This window comes from Hyaena hyaena, unplaced genomic scaffold (assembly GCF_003009895.1).
Source record: "Hyaena hyaena isolate Hyena2069 unplaced genomic scaffold, ASM300989v1 scaffold_358, whole genome shotgun sequence".
Classification (NCBI taxonomy): Eukaryota; Metazoa; Chordata; class Mammalia; order Carnivora; family Hyaenidae; genus Hyaena; species Hyaena hyaena.
In genome coordinates, this window is record NW_024080992.1 from 1,319,218 (window position 1) to 1,335,346 (window position 16,129).

General features: G+C 45.2%; 1 protein-coding gene across 4 annotated transcripts in view; it reads right to left on the bottom strand.

The window, feature by feature from the left end:
* Positions 1-671: 671 nt before the first annotated feature.
* Positions 672-16,129, bottom strand: part of PAG1 (phosphoprotein membrane anchor with glycosphingolipid microdomains 1) — a 134,270-nt gene continuing 118,812 nt past the window's right edge. For all 4 annotated transcript variants that reach the window (XM_039250100.1, XM_039250097.1, XM_039250098.1 and 1 more), the window contains 5 exons: positions 12,761-12,857; positions 9,956-10,548; positions 5,702-5,761; positions 984-1,507; positions 672-930 (listed from right to left, as the gene is read on the bottom strand). In XM_039250100.1, the coding sequence (XP_039106031.1) occupies positions 1,139-1,507; positions 5,702-5,761; positions 9,956-10,548; positions 12,761-12,857 (1,119 nt within the window). In that variant the 3' untranslated portion in view covers positions 672-930; positions 984-1,138. The remainder of the gene's footprint in view (positions 931-983; positions 1,508-5,701; positions 5,762-9,955; positions 10,549-12,760; positions 12,858-16,129) is intronic.

The window sequence follows — 16,129 nt, forward strand, 5'->3', positions numbered from 1 at the left end:
AACATAAAATGTCTTATAAATTTATATAACAAAAATAAATGTTTACATTTTAATTTTAGATAGATTACCTTAGGGTAGCAGTTAACTTAGGAAATCTCACACTGTTGGGGTGGCAGCAGGGAGCATCAGAAATACACATTCAAGTCCACAGCCCTTCGGAAACGGACGCCATGGCTGCCGTCCAAATATGTGGTCTGTGTCCCAACGTAGAGATTAAGGCTCTCTGTTTCAGAGGAATGAGCTCTGGGCTAAATCAAGTATAGAAGTACCACAATGTTCATTGAAAATACTGAAAAGGCTCTGAAGAGTTTCAAATACTGGGATGGGGGCGGTGGGGAGGGAGACACGCTTTGACTAGAAAAATAAAATAAAGCATCTAAGAATGACTTCAAGTACTTTGCGAGAGGCTGCCGATGTGGAGAGCCCAAATCAGAAGGAATGAAGACGTATGAAACTCCAGGGGCAGTCCCGGTGCCGTCCGCCCGCGGAGTTCATTTTTCCAGGTGCGGCTCTGTGAAGAGGCCTGTGAGCTGACCATTTCTTCCCATCTTAAAACCCCTAAGTGGAAGGCAAGGGCCAAGCCTTGGGGGAGAATCTTCTTGGAATGAACCGTTGGAAGTCGGAAGATTTCAAGGGGAAGAAAGCCATACATTTAAATATTAGGGGCAGATATTAGGAAAAGAAAAAAAAAATGGAAGGAAAATCTGGCTCTTCTGAACGGCAGTATTTCAGGCAGGAGGGGTTGTGGTTCTCGATGAATGCAGTTCTTCCCTACGTCTTCGCTTTCCTCACGAATAGGATGAAACCACCGACAGCTGGGACCTTTCCAGAGGGCGAGGGTGCATGAAGGAGATGTGCTTGGACGTGCGAGTGCCCCCCCCCCCCCCCCCCCCCCGGCAGGGACACACTCGGGTGCACTCAGGTACGTACCTCGTTCTTTCCGANGCAGGCAGGGACACACTCGGGTGCACTCAGGTACGTACCTCGTTCTTTCCGACCCTGCTAAAAAGTCTCCACGTCTTCAACTGTCTTCAGGTTACCAGAGCAGCATAGAGCGTACGGTTGGTATCTTGTCTCCCACAGGAGAAATGCCCCCCAGGCGGCTGAGCACGTCTGTCTGGGGTTGTCTTCTGGGTTGCTAGAGCCTGGTGATGTCTCTGCACTGCTGCAGGTCCCCAATGCTCTCATAGTCATTCTCCTTCGGGAAAAGACCGCGGTGGCCATTGGTTTCTGGGGTGGTCTTGTCTTCCTCTCTGTTTAGAGCCTGTATTGCTTCATAATCCGGCTCGGGCTCCTCACTCGGTCTCACTGCTGCTGGAAGCGTGCTACCGCTGTTTGGAGTTTTCTCGAAGTCTTTAACAGTAGCATAGAGATCATTACAGGACGAGGGGGATCTCTGAGCAGCGCTCTGGATGGACGTGTAGGTGGACTCTGGCGCTTTAAGAGACTGTCCTGATTTATTCCCTGACTGCCCAGGTTTATTTACTGATGAATACATGGCTGAGATCTAGAAAAAAAAGGGTGAATGAAATAAATAAGCCTCAGGTTTGACTTCTTCCTCCCTCTTTACTGTGACAAGCTAGATATTTAGCACTACAGGGATGTGTATGCCTCTTTATGATTTTTTTTTTTTTGCCAATTCTCCCTAGCTTTAGTGAGATATTACTGACATATAGCATATGTAAGTTTAGGGTATACAACATGGTAATTTGATACACATATATACTGTGAAATGATTACCACAGAACTTAGTTAACTCCTTCATTATCATTTTGCGTGTGTGTGTAGTGATAGCAATGAAGATCTACTCTCTCAAGTATGACAGTATACTTGATAGTATACTGTTAATTATAGTCACCGTGCTCTATATCATATCGCTGGAACTTACTCAACTTACAGCTGGGAGTTTGTACCCTTTGACCAACATTTTCCCTACTCCCCAGTCCCTGGCAACCACCATTCTACTTGCTATTTTAAGAGTTTTGGCTTTTTTAGATTCCACATGTACACGAGAACATATAGTATTTGTGTTTCTCTGTCTGACTTACTTCCCTTAGCATAATGTTCTCAAGGTCTATCCAAGTTGTCACAAAAGACAGAATCTCCTTTTTCGTGACTGAATAATATTCCATTGTTTGTGTTTGTATGTGCGTGTGTGTATACACACATATATACATATATGTATATATTTATAATGTATGTGTGTGGATATGTATCTCACATTTTCTTTATCCATTCATTGGCCGATGTATACTTAGGTTGTTCCCATGTCTTGACTATGGTGAACAATGCTGCAAAGAACCTGAGGGGACAAATATGTCTTCAAGACAGTGACTTCATTTCCTTCAGCTATATACCCAGAAGTGGGCTCTTAACGTACTAATCCTGAAGTACGCTACTAGAGAACAATTATACATGTTATCTTCAACTTTGTAAATAGACCAGTTGTATGAGCATAAGCAGATGACGACCCGGTTCTCTCTGGGTCTTCAGGAAGGAGGAAAGCAGAGAGAATGAGGAGTTCAAGAGGCCCCAGGACCTGACTACAGTATCATGTTTTACTCGATTTCGACATCAGACTATTTTACCTGAAACAAAGGCTCTACTGTTTTAAGAAAAAAGGGCAGAAAACAGATGTTAGATAAATGGTTCTCAAAAGGCAGGTTTTGAACTGGCAGCAAGCAGGATCTGGGAATTTATGAGAAAGGTAATCCTCAGGTCCCACCCCAGAAGCACTGAGACAGAAACTCAGGGGTGGGGCCCAGCACTCTGTGCTGATTCTGATACCCACTAAAGTGTGAGAACCACCAACTTGGACTATATGGTCCATTCTATCTGCAATGAAGTGGTCTGAAAAGTAGGTCCTGGATCCTGGCCAGCAATCTACTTATATCTGTAAAAGCATCATTTTCCATTAATTTTCAACTTCATTGCCTATTATGGATTAAGCAGGCATTTACAGATGGGGATAAGTTTTCTTCAGCGGGAAAAAATCATTCTTGTTTGCAACCAGCCAACCCAGACATGAAATTTGGAGACAATTCACTTACAGGACTCTCTTTCCTATGTGAAGACTGGGCTATTTTCCGGACACACCTACTCAGTCTCATTAACATACTCCATATAACCTCTACTATCAAGAGGGATTTTATTTTCTTTGGCAATGACAGATTAAACATACTGATTAAGAGATTTTTGTGTGTGTGGAGGGGTATTATTTTAATTTTAGAAAGGATGGTTGGAAATAAGAAATATCCTTCATTACCTTCATTGGCCATAATGATTGATTTACCCAAACACCCGGGAAATAAATGAACATGCCTCCTGACAGATGCTTGATTCCCAAGTGCGGAGAGAGATTTTCTTGCTTTCGCATATCGTACATACTGTGGATGGATTTTCCAGCTGGCCTCGAAAGCTTCGTAAGACAGGCCTGCTGCATGTTAACAGGTCATTTGCATGAGAACTTTTCAGGGCTGGTGGCTCTGTTTTGCCAGGCCTTGACAATCCAAAGATTTAGAGCCAGAGGAATCATCTTTAGGAAACTCTTTGCCATGTTGGTCTGACCCTTCTAATGACTATTAAATTAACCTTCTCACCTGAGAGAGCTGAATGGAAAATTACTCTTGAAATGAAGAATTATAATTTCTTTGATATTAGGAAGAATATATCACCTGCTTTTCATAGTGAGGTGCAGATATATGGAACTTATGATCTAAAAGGTGGTCTGAGCCAAAAATGTGGACAGATATAAAGGGTGAATCATGGAAGGCAGTGAGTGAAGAGGGGGTCCAGCAAGGTAGAAATGCAATCTTCACCCTCAGGGGCAACTGAGGGGGACAAACCCAGCTTTACCTGCCCTGTAACAATGAGGCCCTGTAACACAGAGGCCCACTGTGGCTCTGCTCCTCAACCTTCTCCCCTCCCCCCGCAACGATGCCTGCCATTAATGCCTGGCTCCTTGCAGGTACTTGGGTTTTCTTGTCTTTTACACTCCTTTTTAAAAGTTAAAGGCTCTTTCACTAACTTGCAACTTAATATTGTCTCTGGGCACAAACCTAATGTGCAGAGGATCTTGTAAATGTTAACACTTATGAAAGATTCTCAAGTCTTCTGATCGGATACATGCCTTCTAGGACTATGATTTCTGTTTCGTATACAGATTCCTTTCAAGTCCCGTTGCTATTTAGCTTCACAATTTTTCTCTTTTAATCTTTCATCTTTATTATTCAAGCTGCAAATTGTTATGTTCTTATAAATTACCCTCTTTTCCCCATTTCTCTTCCTATGATCAACCCTCTCCCCCCATCGTTCTGTTAAACTGGGGTAAGTGGACATAAAACTCATATCTCCGTTTCTGTCCGGACTGGCTAACATTATAGTACATAAATACAAAAATAAGTGACTTCCATAATTAGTTTTTGTAAAGCATCTTCCCACAATGAATATATGTGAATCACTTCTTTAATCTATGTTAAAAATTCATCATTTTAATTAGATCCTATTTTCCCAAACCACAAATAATGTAAGGTCAGAAGAAAAGTAATTTAAATTTGTACTTAGTCTCAACATTATTTTAAAGGATTGGTTTCAAGATCTCTCATTTATTCTTCTTTCTGGTCCCAAGTGGGATGGCTCTGGTGCAGTGTGGACAACAGACTGGTGCCACCAGGCTGGTGAGGGGCGGGCACAGCAGACACGGACAGAGCAGTGTGTGAATGAAACCTTTTGGAGGTAGAATTCAGGGGACCTGCTACTGCCTGAGTCTGAGCCCATACAGGAAATGGGGTGTCACGGATGAGGCCCAGAGTTGTGGCTTGTGTGAACAGGCAGCTAGATGGCAGGTCCATTCCCTGGGGCAGGAAACAGAGAAGCAAAAGGGCAAGATTGCCTATGGAAAGTTCTTCTGCTCTTTGAACTCCCACTGTGGGACTGTAGTCTATTTCATTTCTCAATACTCTATGATAGGAGGGGATGTCCCTGCATATGCATATCGTTTTCCTACATGCACAAAATTTACCCTGCTAGGAACTCCAGAGAGAGGCTATATGCAGCTGGATAAATTAAGGTGTTCAGCTCTCTAAGCCTAGCTTGACATCATCACATATATACTGGTTTGTACGATGTTAACGCTTCACTGAAAAGTTTAGCTGGTGAGTATTCAGCCCAGGTACTCGGGAGCAGACAGGCCTTTCCTGCCGGCTGCTGCGTCTGACTGCGGCTGCAGCCTGACCTGTACTTCCTGGAGTTAGTTACCTGTTCTCTGCCTCCAAATTCCTTATGAAAACCTTCCCCCTCCACTTCCCAGACTGGATTAAATTCTTTACACCTACCTGTTCCAGTTTCCTGTATTTTCCAACCCATCATTAATTTCCTTCAAAGGTGGACTTCGTGACTGCTAAACTACTCTCAGTTAAATTTCTGTCTTCTCATTCTATTTTCTCCCCTCCTCTTTTTTTTTTTTCTGTTCCTTCTTTCCTGTTCTGTTTCTTTCACTTAGATGACCTGTTCATCCTGCCTTCCTTTTTCTCCTAACATCTGCCAGTCACTTGAGCCAACATTCCCGGATCCTGGTCTCCAGACATATGCTTAAGAGTGTTTCAGCTTTTTCAGAGAAGAGTAACATGACAGTGCATTTATGCAGGGAGAGCAGCTCTATTCTTTAGAGCTTTCTTATTATTTAAAAAGCAATAAAACTCACCTCTTCTTCTGTGAGAGTTGGGTCCTCTTCCCGGGACTTGTAGGACAATGAACTAAATCTCTGTCAAAACAAACACAAACCAAGGGAAGATACAGTTTGAAGTCAATAACCCAACCTTTCTTTTGCATATGCTTTGACACATCTATAAAAATATTTTCAAATTAATTTTAGAGAAGTTATTTTCTACAAAGAAATTATGTCAAGGGGTGCCTGGTGGGCTCAGTCATTTAAGGGTCTGACTTCAGCTCAGGTCATGATCTTGTAGTTCTTGAGTTCGAACCCTGCACTGGGCTCTGTGCTGACAGCTCAGAACCCGGAGGCTGCTTCAGTTTCTGTGTCTCCCTCTCTCTCTGCCCCTCCCCTGCTTGCACTCTGTCTCTGTCTCTCAAAAATAAACATTAAAAAATTTTAAAAATTGGGGTGCCTGGGTGGCTCAGTCAGTTAAGCGTCCAACCTCAGCTCAGATCATGATCTCACAGTTCATGGGTTCGAGCCCCATGTCAGGCTCTGTGCTGACAGCTAGCTCAGAGCCTGAAGCCTGCTTTGGATTCCGTATCTCCCTCTCTCTCTGACCCTCCCCTGCTCAGGCTCTTTCTCTCTCTCTCAGAAGTAAAAAAAAAAAAAAAAAAAAATTTAAAAATTTAAAAATCAAAGAAATTATGTCAAGAAACTGAGGATAAACACTTAGAAAAAAATCTATTGTGTTGGGGAACCTGGGTGGCTCAGTTGGTTGGGCGTCTGACCCTTGATTTCAGCTTAGGTCATGGTCCCAGGGTTGTGGCATTGAGTCCCATGTTGGGCTCCAATGCTTCCTGTGGAGCCTGATTGAGATTATCCCTCTCTCCTTTATCCCTCTTGCTCACCTTAGGCTCTCTCTTTCTCTCATATCTATTGTATGATGTTTTTCAATACCCAGTAGTATTAAATACCCAGTGCCCTTCCTGGTCATTGGTGAATTCAGCCTTCAGGTGGGTTCTAAATGCCGCGCTATGTTGGAACAGCCTTGCCACTATACCTGGTCCCTGCTGGTCTGGCTATTTACTTCCCACCTTCCTTGCCCTTCCCTGGTGACCTGGAGAAAACTGAAGAAATCAGGAGAAATTTCTATGAACTTGTACCCTACCCCGCCCCCTTCTCTGCATCCATGAATTTTCCTTCCTCCCTGTCACCAAAGAAGTCTCTAAGCCCGTCTTTTTTTTTTTTTTAATTTTTTTTTTTTTTTTTTATTTCCAGGAGAGAGAGAGACAGCATGAGCAGGGGAGGGTCAGAGAGAGAGGGAGTCACAGACTGAAACAGGCTCCAGGCTCTGAGCCGGCAGCACAGAGCCCAACGCGGGGCTCGAACCCACGAACCGCGAGATCACGACCCAAGCGAAAGTCGGACGCCCAACCGACCAAGCCACCCAGGCGCCCCTCTAAGCCCGTCTTTAAGGTGATTCCCCTCCTCATACGCAGGAGATCTTGCCTCCTCACATCTACTCATGCATATTCACTCCAGTAATTCCCCCATTCTGTTTATATCATCAGCTATTCCCTCACTGTGAAATCATTCCCACCCACATGAAACCATGCTGTTATTTCTCTGATGCTAAAAACAAAACAAACCAACCCTTCTTCCAGTTTCATCTATTGCCTTATCCCTTTATAGCAAAAGCTCTTAAAAGAGTTGTCTAAAAAAGTTGCTCAAGTAATTTTTCTCTTTCTATTCTCTCTCTAAACCCATTTCAGTTGAGTTTCTGCCTCTGACACTCCCAGGACACCAATAGCCACCAGGCAACTAATATGACTGTCAATCCTCAGCCCTCATCTTTCCTAACCCATCGCTACATCTGCCACAGCGGCCACTCCTCTGTCCCTGAACCTCCTTCACTTGGCTTCCAGGACACTGAACTTTCCTGTTTTTCTTTCCTATTTAGGTGTCCTTTGCTAGCTCCCGTTCTTCCCCAGACCTGTGCCCTGGGAACTCTTCTGGTCGCCATTTACACTCACTCAGTGATCTCATCCCATGTCATGGCTTTGAGAAAAAATTTCTGCTGCTGGACTTCCAAGTGTACAGATCCAACCCAGGCCTTTTCTCATAAACCTGCTCATCCATCTAGCTGCTCTCTGCTGTTTGTACTCAGACACCCAGTGTGCATCTCAAATGAAACCTGTCCAGCACCGGATACCCAGTCTTCTCCAAAAACTTTTTTGCCTGCAGTCCTCTCCATTTCAGTTAATGGTCATTCCATCTTTCTAGTGGCTCAGGCCAAACCTAGGACTCAGCATTATCTTTTCTTTCTTTCTTTACACACCTGGCCCACCAGCAAATCTCTTGGCTCTAGTTTAGCGTCTCCCATTACTTCTGTCCTGTTCGAAGCCACCATCATCTCTTGTCTGGTTTGTGAGAATGGCTACCTGATCTGCCTCCTCACTCCTACCCTTTACAGTTGAATTTAACAGTACAGTCGGGGGATCTTTTCCAGATCCAGAGTCACCCATTCTTCTCAACATTTTATAATCTTTTATTCAGATTATGAGTAAAGGCCGCACAGGACTAGGCCCCTGGTTAGCTTTCTCTTTACTACTCTCCCCTCTCTCCTGGACAGGCCAGGCAAGCTCCAGCCTCTGAGCCTTCACACTGGCCATTTCTCCTTCTCCATCTGCTCTTCCCCCAAATGTATACAACTTATTCTCTCACCTCCTTGAATGTTTTACTCAAATGCCACCTTACCAGTAGGCATACCCTGACCACCTGATTCACAACTGCACTCGCTCCACTTTCCTAATCCTCCTTATTTTGTTCTAATTTTTCCCTATAAACTTTAAAGCCTTCTAAAATACCATATACTTTATTTACATGCACATGTATGTCTCTCTCTCCCCACTGAAGTGTAAGCTCCACTGGGATGGGAAGTTTTGTTCACTAGTGGACTCTCAGCACCTAGAAGATTATGCGGCATACAGTAGGTGCTCACTGAAGTCTTCAAGTGAATGAATGAAAAAAAAATGAATATTAAATATTTCAAGTTCTTTGAATTGCTTAAAATTAGGATTGTTTATATGGAGATGATGAGTTATTCATTCTTATATTACTATAGACAGGTAGTTTAATTCCCAGATGGGTAGTTCCATTTCCTAACGTGATGTCTGGAGAACTGTTCACGGACAGTGGTTAGACAATTGACCTTCTTATCTCTCAAGTGCTTATACGTCAAAAAACTTGAATTGCTTTAGGCATAATAGACTTTACATTAGTTTTATTATCTCTGGTTATATGAAGGGCAAAATAATAGAATGCACTTTTGCATTTACGACTAGGCTCATAAACACTCTGGGGCTCTCAACAGCTCATTTCATGGATAATATGAAAAGTTGAAATGCATTCAGTGAATACCACAAAGAATGACTGACTTGGGTATAACCTATGTAACCATAGCCAGGGTTCACATTCTGATCATGAACTCCAGATGGTTTGTAAGGCTGCTACCGTATTGACTAACCTCTACTTGTCCTTCCCACCAAAACCTGAGATGAGAACCTTGCTTTTTTCTGCGGAAACAACTAAACTCAGATAATAGTTGACTAAAGAAGACTGGGCCTGGTTAAATACCAAGGAGATACTGACAACTGGAGATGTGAATTTCAAGTTACTGTGACTCATGAACATCAAGTGATCAGAAACAAATAGATAAGGCTCAGGGATTGTTAATACATTTGAGAGCTTTGCTGAATATCTAACCTTAAGAGTTATAGGCTATTGTTTTGAAACTGTCACAAAATAAAATCTTTTACTTGATTCTATATAGAAGTATGCATGTAATCAGATAGAAGCAGTGGCACCTGTGAATCTGTTCCCTGTGTGTGTGTGTTCCTTCCTGTGCTCGGATTTCAGAGATCACCATGCTGCTCAAGGCAGCAACAAACAGAAGAGGCTAAATGTGGGAGCGAACACTTTATTTCCATTTAAATTCCTGGTCTTCAAAACGTAGACAATAATACTTGGCCCCAATTAGACAGGATGTAAAAACTGGAAAATATCCAAGTAAGGTGCCAAGAGGGAAATACTTTACAAACATGGATTTTCAGCATTTTACTATCGGGGGGGGGGGGGGGGGGGAGACAAATACAGGTTTCACTAAAACAGCTTTCATCATTCAACAAACCTGAAAGTGTCTGTATATATTTCCCAGAATGATGAGCCAGTAAAAGCCCCAAGGTTAGCTAGATTCCTAATCATGACAAAAGCACACGGAGCACAAACACGAGGGCCCACCTTGTTGGTTTCACTGGCTCCCTCTGTGGCTCCTTCCCCTTCTGCCTTGCTCTCTCCCTTCTCCTGAAGGTTTTCATTCTCATCCAGAAGTTTAACGGGGACAGGCGGTGGGGCTTCCTCTTCCAGATCGCATGAATTTCCAAGAACAGTCTCCGCATTAACACTCTGTCGACACTTTTTGTTTCTGTCCACTGAGGCATACTCGGCAAAGTCCGCTTGGGGGGCTTGGGGCCCTGGAAGCTCTTTCAAAGCAGAAGTTGACTTTGACCTGCTGCTGTGACCTTTCACGGCTGCTGCCACCTCCTTAATTTCTTTCACAGTTTCATACAAGCAGTCCTCCACCATATTTTCTTGGGAGGAACTATCCTTGAGCACTTCGTACGGCCCTTCCGTCCCCAGGCCTGGGTCCCCGTCCACACTTCTCGCGTTGAGCATCGTGTCCACTGCACTGTCCGGAGGAATTCTGGGTAGTTCCCGGCTCTGATGGCATTTCGCCTTTCCTGAGCTGTCCTGGGAGTCCAGCAGATCTGAGGCTGAGGTCTGGACTTCCTCATAATGTTGCATGCAGGTCAGAGTACTGTCTTCTGAAAGAACTAAAGCCACAAAAGTATTAAAAATGGGGAAAGACAATTCCTTAAATAATTACTACAGTGAATTGGATAATGCATGGTTAGGTTAAATCAAGGTACTTTTTACTGGTCTCTAAACTGCAAATTACAGATGTATGATTGTTACCTGATATTATTTCAACCACAGTTGAAACTAAAACCAGCTATTACATCCTTCTGATACAATATTTAATAAATTGTGTTGGCTATTAATTTGGTTCACAGTTACTTTTATTGCATAATGGTGGGAGTCTGGTAGGCAGAGTGTATAGCGTGACCAGAGGAAGAAAGTGATATTCCATGGAGCCAGACTGTGAGCGGCTTGGCACCACAGTGGGGGGCATGGGTGGGGGCCACCCTCACTGGCCTTACTGGCCACCTCCCGTTTGGAGGCAATAACTGGGAACCATCCCCTTTCAATGGTCACTTTTGTTTGGCAGACATGATAGAAACAATGGGGCACAAATGTGCCCTAACCCAGTGTTACTCAGGGACTGCACACTGTGCCTCTTCCTTCCATCTCACTGCCCTTCCCCCTACCATTCCTAAATTAGAAAATCCACATGTGAAATTCTTCGATTTCCACAGAAATGTTATTGTGTGAAACCACTCAGTCATGTTTTCTCAGTGCCTATAGTCTTCATGTATAAGCATAAAAAATATAAGTATATATGAATATTCATGCATATATTTATCTTACATGCTCTTTAAATAGTATATAGTTCTTACATATTATATATAGTCTTTATAGATGTATGTATGTATATGTTTATAACATATGAGTTTTAATCTTCACTTTCTTTACTGACTAGACTGGGATTCTCTGCGACCCCTGCAGCTCAGGACAGCATCCAACACAATGGCAGGTGACACTGTTTACTTGCTCATCACAGAGGGGTTGAACTTTTGCCCTCTGGCCCCAGACATGTGTCATGGTGGTCCAAGGACAGGCAATGGAGTCTGCAGCTTCTGGGGTAGATATTGCCTCCCCTCCCTGAGTTACCTTAGCTGTACACAGGTATACAATTAATATTTATTAATTTTAACAAATTAAAATTTGTCCTTGTAACAGGACAAGCTCAGGTGAAAGCACTTTGTAAACTGGAAAGTGTGAAGTGTAGTTGCTATTTTTGTCATGGAGAGCACCCCGTGCATGCAACAGGCAGTATGCAGAGTGGATCCAAAGGTGTGCCCGGAACTCGGGTTACAGATCGTCAGCGCACTGGCTGTGATCTCAGGCAAACTATCAGCCTGTCCAAGGTGGGCAGGATTAAGGCCTCCAAAAAGTGTCCATGTCCCAATCTCTGGGACCTGTGTGTGTGTGTGTGTTATGTTACATGGCAAGGGAGGAATTAAGGATACAGATGAACTATCAGCTGACCCTGAGAAGGGAGAGTAGCCTGGGTCACCCAGGGTGGGCCCTACGTAATCACGAGAGAGGTGTTGTTTTTTTTTTTTTTTGTTTTGTTTTAATGTTTATTTACTTTTGAGCTAGCAGGGGAGGAGGGAGAGAGAGACAGAGAGGATCCAAAGTGGGTTCTGAGCTGTCAGCACAGAGCCTGATGTAAGGCTCAAACTCATGAGCCATGAGATCATGAACTGAGCCGAAGTCAGTTGCTTAACTGACTAAGCCACCAAGGTCCCCCAAGGGTCCTTTTAGTGACAGAGCAGGGCAGGAGAGTTAGGGAGAGATGTAAAGATGGAGGGAAAGGCTAGGAATCAACAAATGCAGGCGGCCCCTAGAAGATGAAACAGGTAAGGGAACAGATTCACCCCCAGAGCCTCTAGGAAGAAGTGCATTTCTGCTGATACTTTAACTTTAAAGCTGTAAGTTAATACCCTTCAGTTGTTCTCAGGCACTAAGTTTGTGGTGATGTGTTGAACCAGCCGTGTGCTGCGGGTTCTTCACCTCTAAGCTGTGGACAGTGGCAACAGCTGCCTTACAGGCAGGGACAATATTACTAGTACTATCAGTAATCTTATAGGAGTTGTATGGATGGTTCGTATACAAACAGATCTTAGAGCAATGGCATGGAGAAACCAAATAATAAATATTAGCTTTTCATCCAGATTTAGCTTTGCTAAAACTGGTAGGAACACTAAGAGTGAGCAAGCACACATTTCCTAGTTTTTGAGCTACATTTTTTTGAGATGTGCTAGGGTCTACATGGAAAGCTGGTATTTTTCTTTGACTTACTGTCCCCATTGGTGACTATTCCGTTCTGTTCACTGCTGGCAGGTGCATCTGTGGCCAGGCTAGTCACTGAGCGGCTGAACATCTCCTTGTCAGAAGGCTGCAAAGCAAACATACCACATGAAGAATCAGACTGCGGGCAGAGGAGAGCGCCATGGCTTTTTCTAAAAACAGCAGCAGCAAAAACCCAAATCCACTTAAACTAAGTGAAATTAAACAAAATTCAGTTGCTTAGTTCTACCAGTCATCAGCCACAGGCAGCTAGTGATTACTGCATCAGATCAGGTATAGAACACTTCCATCATGATGGAAAGCCCTACGTGACAGAATTGTTCTAGAATCTTCAAGGCCATTTGCAGAGCTTTCCACCTGGTGTCTCCAAGTGGGCTACAGGCAGGCCATGAGGGGTCAGTCCCCAAGGCCCAGTGCGGGTCAGAAGTGACCCCAGCAGAGAGCGCTCTCATCCTTCCTAATACCACAGGTGCTGTAAAATGTTTTGTTGTTTTTTTTTAATAATTTTTAATTTTAGACGTGCCTGCGTGGCTCAGTCGGTTAAACATCCAATTTCAGGTCAGGTCATGATCTCACTGCTCATGGGTTCAAGTCCCACCTCAGACTCTGTGCTGACAGCTCAGAGCCTGGAGCGTGGTTCTGATTCTGTGTGTTTCCCTCAATCTCTTTGCCCCTCCCTGGCTCATGCTCTGTCTCTCAAAAATAAACATTAAAAATTTTTCAAAATTTCTTTAAATTTTATTTTAGAGAGCAAGAGCATGTGCACACATGATCAGAGAAGAGGGGCAGCGGGAGAGGGGGAGAGAGAGAGAACCTTGACCAGACTCCACGCTCAGTGAGGAGGCTGATGTGGGCTTGATTCTATGACCCTGTTGTTATGACCTGAGCTGAAATCAAGAGTCAGATGTGCAACTGACTGAGCCATCTAGGTGCCCCATAAAATGCTATTCTTAAAGGCCTGCCACACCAAGACAGATATGCCATCTGAAGGGAAGAGGCTTAAGTCTGGTCGAAAATAGATACTATTCTTGATTTCTGAGACTTTCATAACCAGCCAGCTCTCTGCTTTAAGGTTCACAAGGACAATCATGTTAAACAGTAGGTTTGCAAATCTTATCCTCACAAATTCTGGATGCTTGGAAGAATGAGATTGAAGGTGTTTTCTACTGAGGTCAACATGGGAGATACTACATGGAATAAACAAGGAGTCAGAAAGCAGGTGTTTCTTTAAATGCCCAGCTGGTTCCCTGTGGCAGCCTGAGTGACTGCTAATGTGACCGGTTCCCAAATCCTTCTCATAGAACACAGTGCGCATGACCCAGGAGGCCACACCTGGACTGTGTTCTGGGATTGCACACGGGAAGTTCTGACATACACAGCACCAGAAACTTCCCTAGTTGGCCTCATAAATTCTCTGACTTCTTACTTGGAACCAGATGATGATGATGATGATGATGACGATGATAGAGCAAATAGCTCATGCTATGTCATGAACCCTTACTGAGAGTCCACTGTTTCAGTTTAATGCTGCTCCTAAGTGAAAGGGGCCAGGAGGTGGGTCACTGAGTTAGGATGCCAGGAGCTTTAGGTGCAGAGGCTCGTATCACAGAAAGGTTGCACCCGGACAGGAGTCAGATGTCGGGGGAAGGCCTCTAGCAAGGCTAATAACAGCCTAAGTACCCACTGCTGCTGAAGTAGCGTAGCCTGGGTCCTAGCCACCACTTCTACTCTCAGTGTCCATGAGAAAATGTGCCCAGAGGAGCCTGCAGTGAGCCCGCCGCTCTCATAGCTCAAGAAGCAGACTTCAGGACACCCCTGTGCCTCTGGATATTTTTAGGCTAGGAGTTAGTGGTGGCTCCTCTGGGGCTTAGGAGGGAACAAGGATGTACAAGCGCCGGGATCAGAGGTGGGGAGGCAAGGCGGACTCAAGGGGCTTCTTTGGCCTAAATGGCAAATCTGCAAGTTGAATAAGATTTAGCAGCTGAGGGGGAAGCTCTTAAAGAGAGCCAGGTGGGCAGGCTGCGGTGGGTGTGTGTGAGCTCGCGTACCACTGCCCACATGAACACGTGATTTGCGTGCTCTCTCCAACATGCCTGTAGAAGAAGGGCTCTGGGGTTATTAGTTAGGGACCTGGCGTGGGAAGAGTGAGCGTTTTCTCTTCACCCCCACGCCACTGCCTTCGACCTTACCGCTGACCCTGGGTGGGCAAGCAGGCACGGTCTACAACAGTTCTCACACTTGAGCACACGTCAGAATTATGTGGGGGGGGGGTGCTTGCTGACGGTTCCCTGGGCCCCACAAGCTTCAGGGGGGCTGCTGCTAGTGGCACAGGCCACACTTGAGAACGCTGCTTGGGAAGGACTTGGAAAGGAGGACAGAGACAGAAGCCCTTCCTCCAGCCCCAACCTCACCTACCAGCTGGCACCAAGGAACATGGCGGGGGGGGCGGGTGGTGAAGAAAGTCGGGGCCCGGGACCTACGTGTGGGAGGAGCAACAGTAGAGCTGCTCCCTACCCGCCCTTTTAAAAAAACTTCTTTAGGTTTATATGGAGAGAGAAAGAGAGCACACAAGTGTGTGCATGCATGAGTGGGGGAGGGGCAGAAAGACGGTGGGGAGAGAGAGAGGATCACAGGGCAGAGCCCAACATGGGGTTCGAATTCACAAATCATGAAATCATGACCTGAGCCTAAATCAAGAGTTGGATAGGGTGCCTGGGTGGCTCAAGCCATTAGGCGTCCGACTTTGGCTCAGGTCATGATCTCATGAGTTTGAGCCCCACATCGGGCTCTGTGCTGACAGCTCAGAGCCTGGAGCCTGCTTCAGATTTTGTCTCCTTCTCTCTGCCCCTCCCCCATTTGTACTCTGTCTCGCTCTCAAACACACACACACACACACACACACACACACACGAGTTGGAGACTTAATCAACTGAGCCACCCAGGCGCCCCTCCACCCTCCAGATGCCGCCACAGCAGTCATCTGTGTGCAGGACGGGAGGTGCTGTGCACAGCTGAGAAGTGGGGTTGATGGCCAGAGGCTGAAATGGGGGTGAGCCCTTCCTCACCCAGGAGAGCTGAGAACCCAGGACAGCAGTGGGTAAGGTGTGCATGCAGAGGAGGAGGCAAGGAAACCCCCAGGGGCTCCCCGGAGGAGGGAAGCCCCGATGACGACTTCCAGCCTGCTTGGAATACAAGAAGAGTCTTGCACGTCTGTAGGGTGGGTGACTGGGCCTGGAGACCCGTGCAGGGTTTGCTCTGACCCCGTGTGCTGGCTGTGCTGGCTGCCAGGTTTACACCCTCTCCCCTATAGCAGTTTTGTCTGATCTTCAGGAATTCTGTCAGGGACCGGAGACAGCTTCT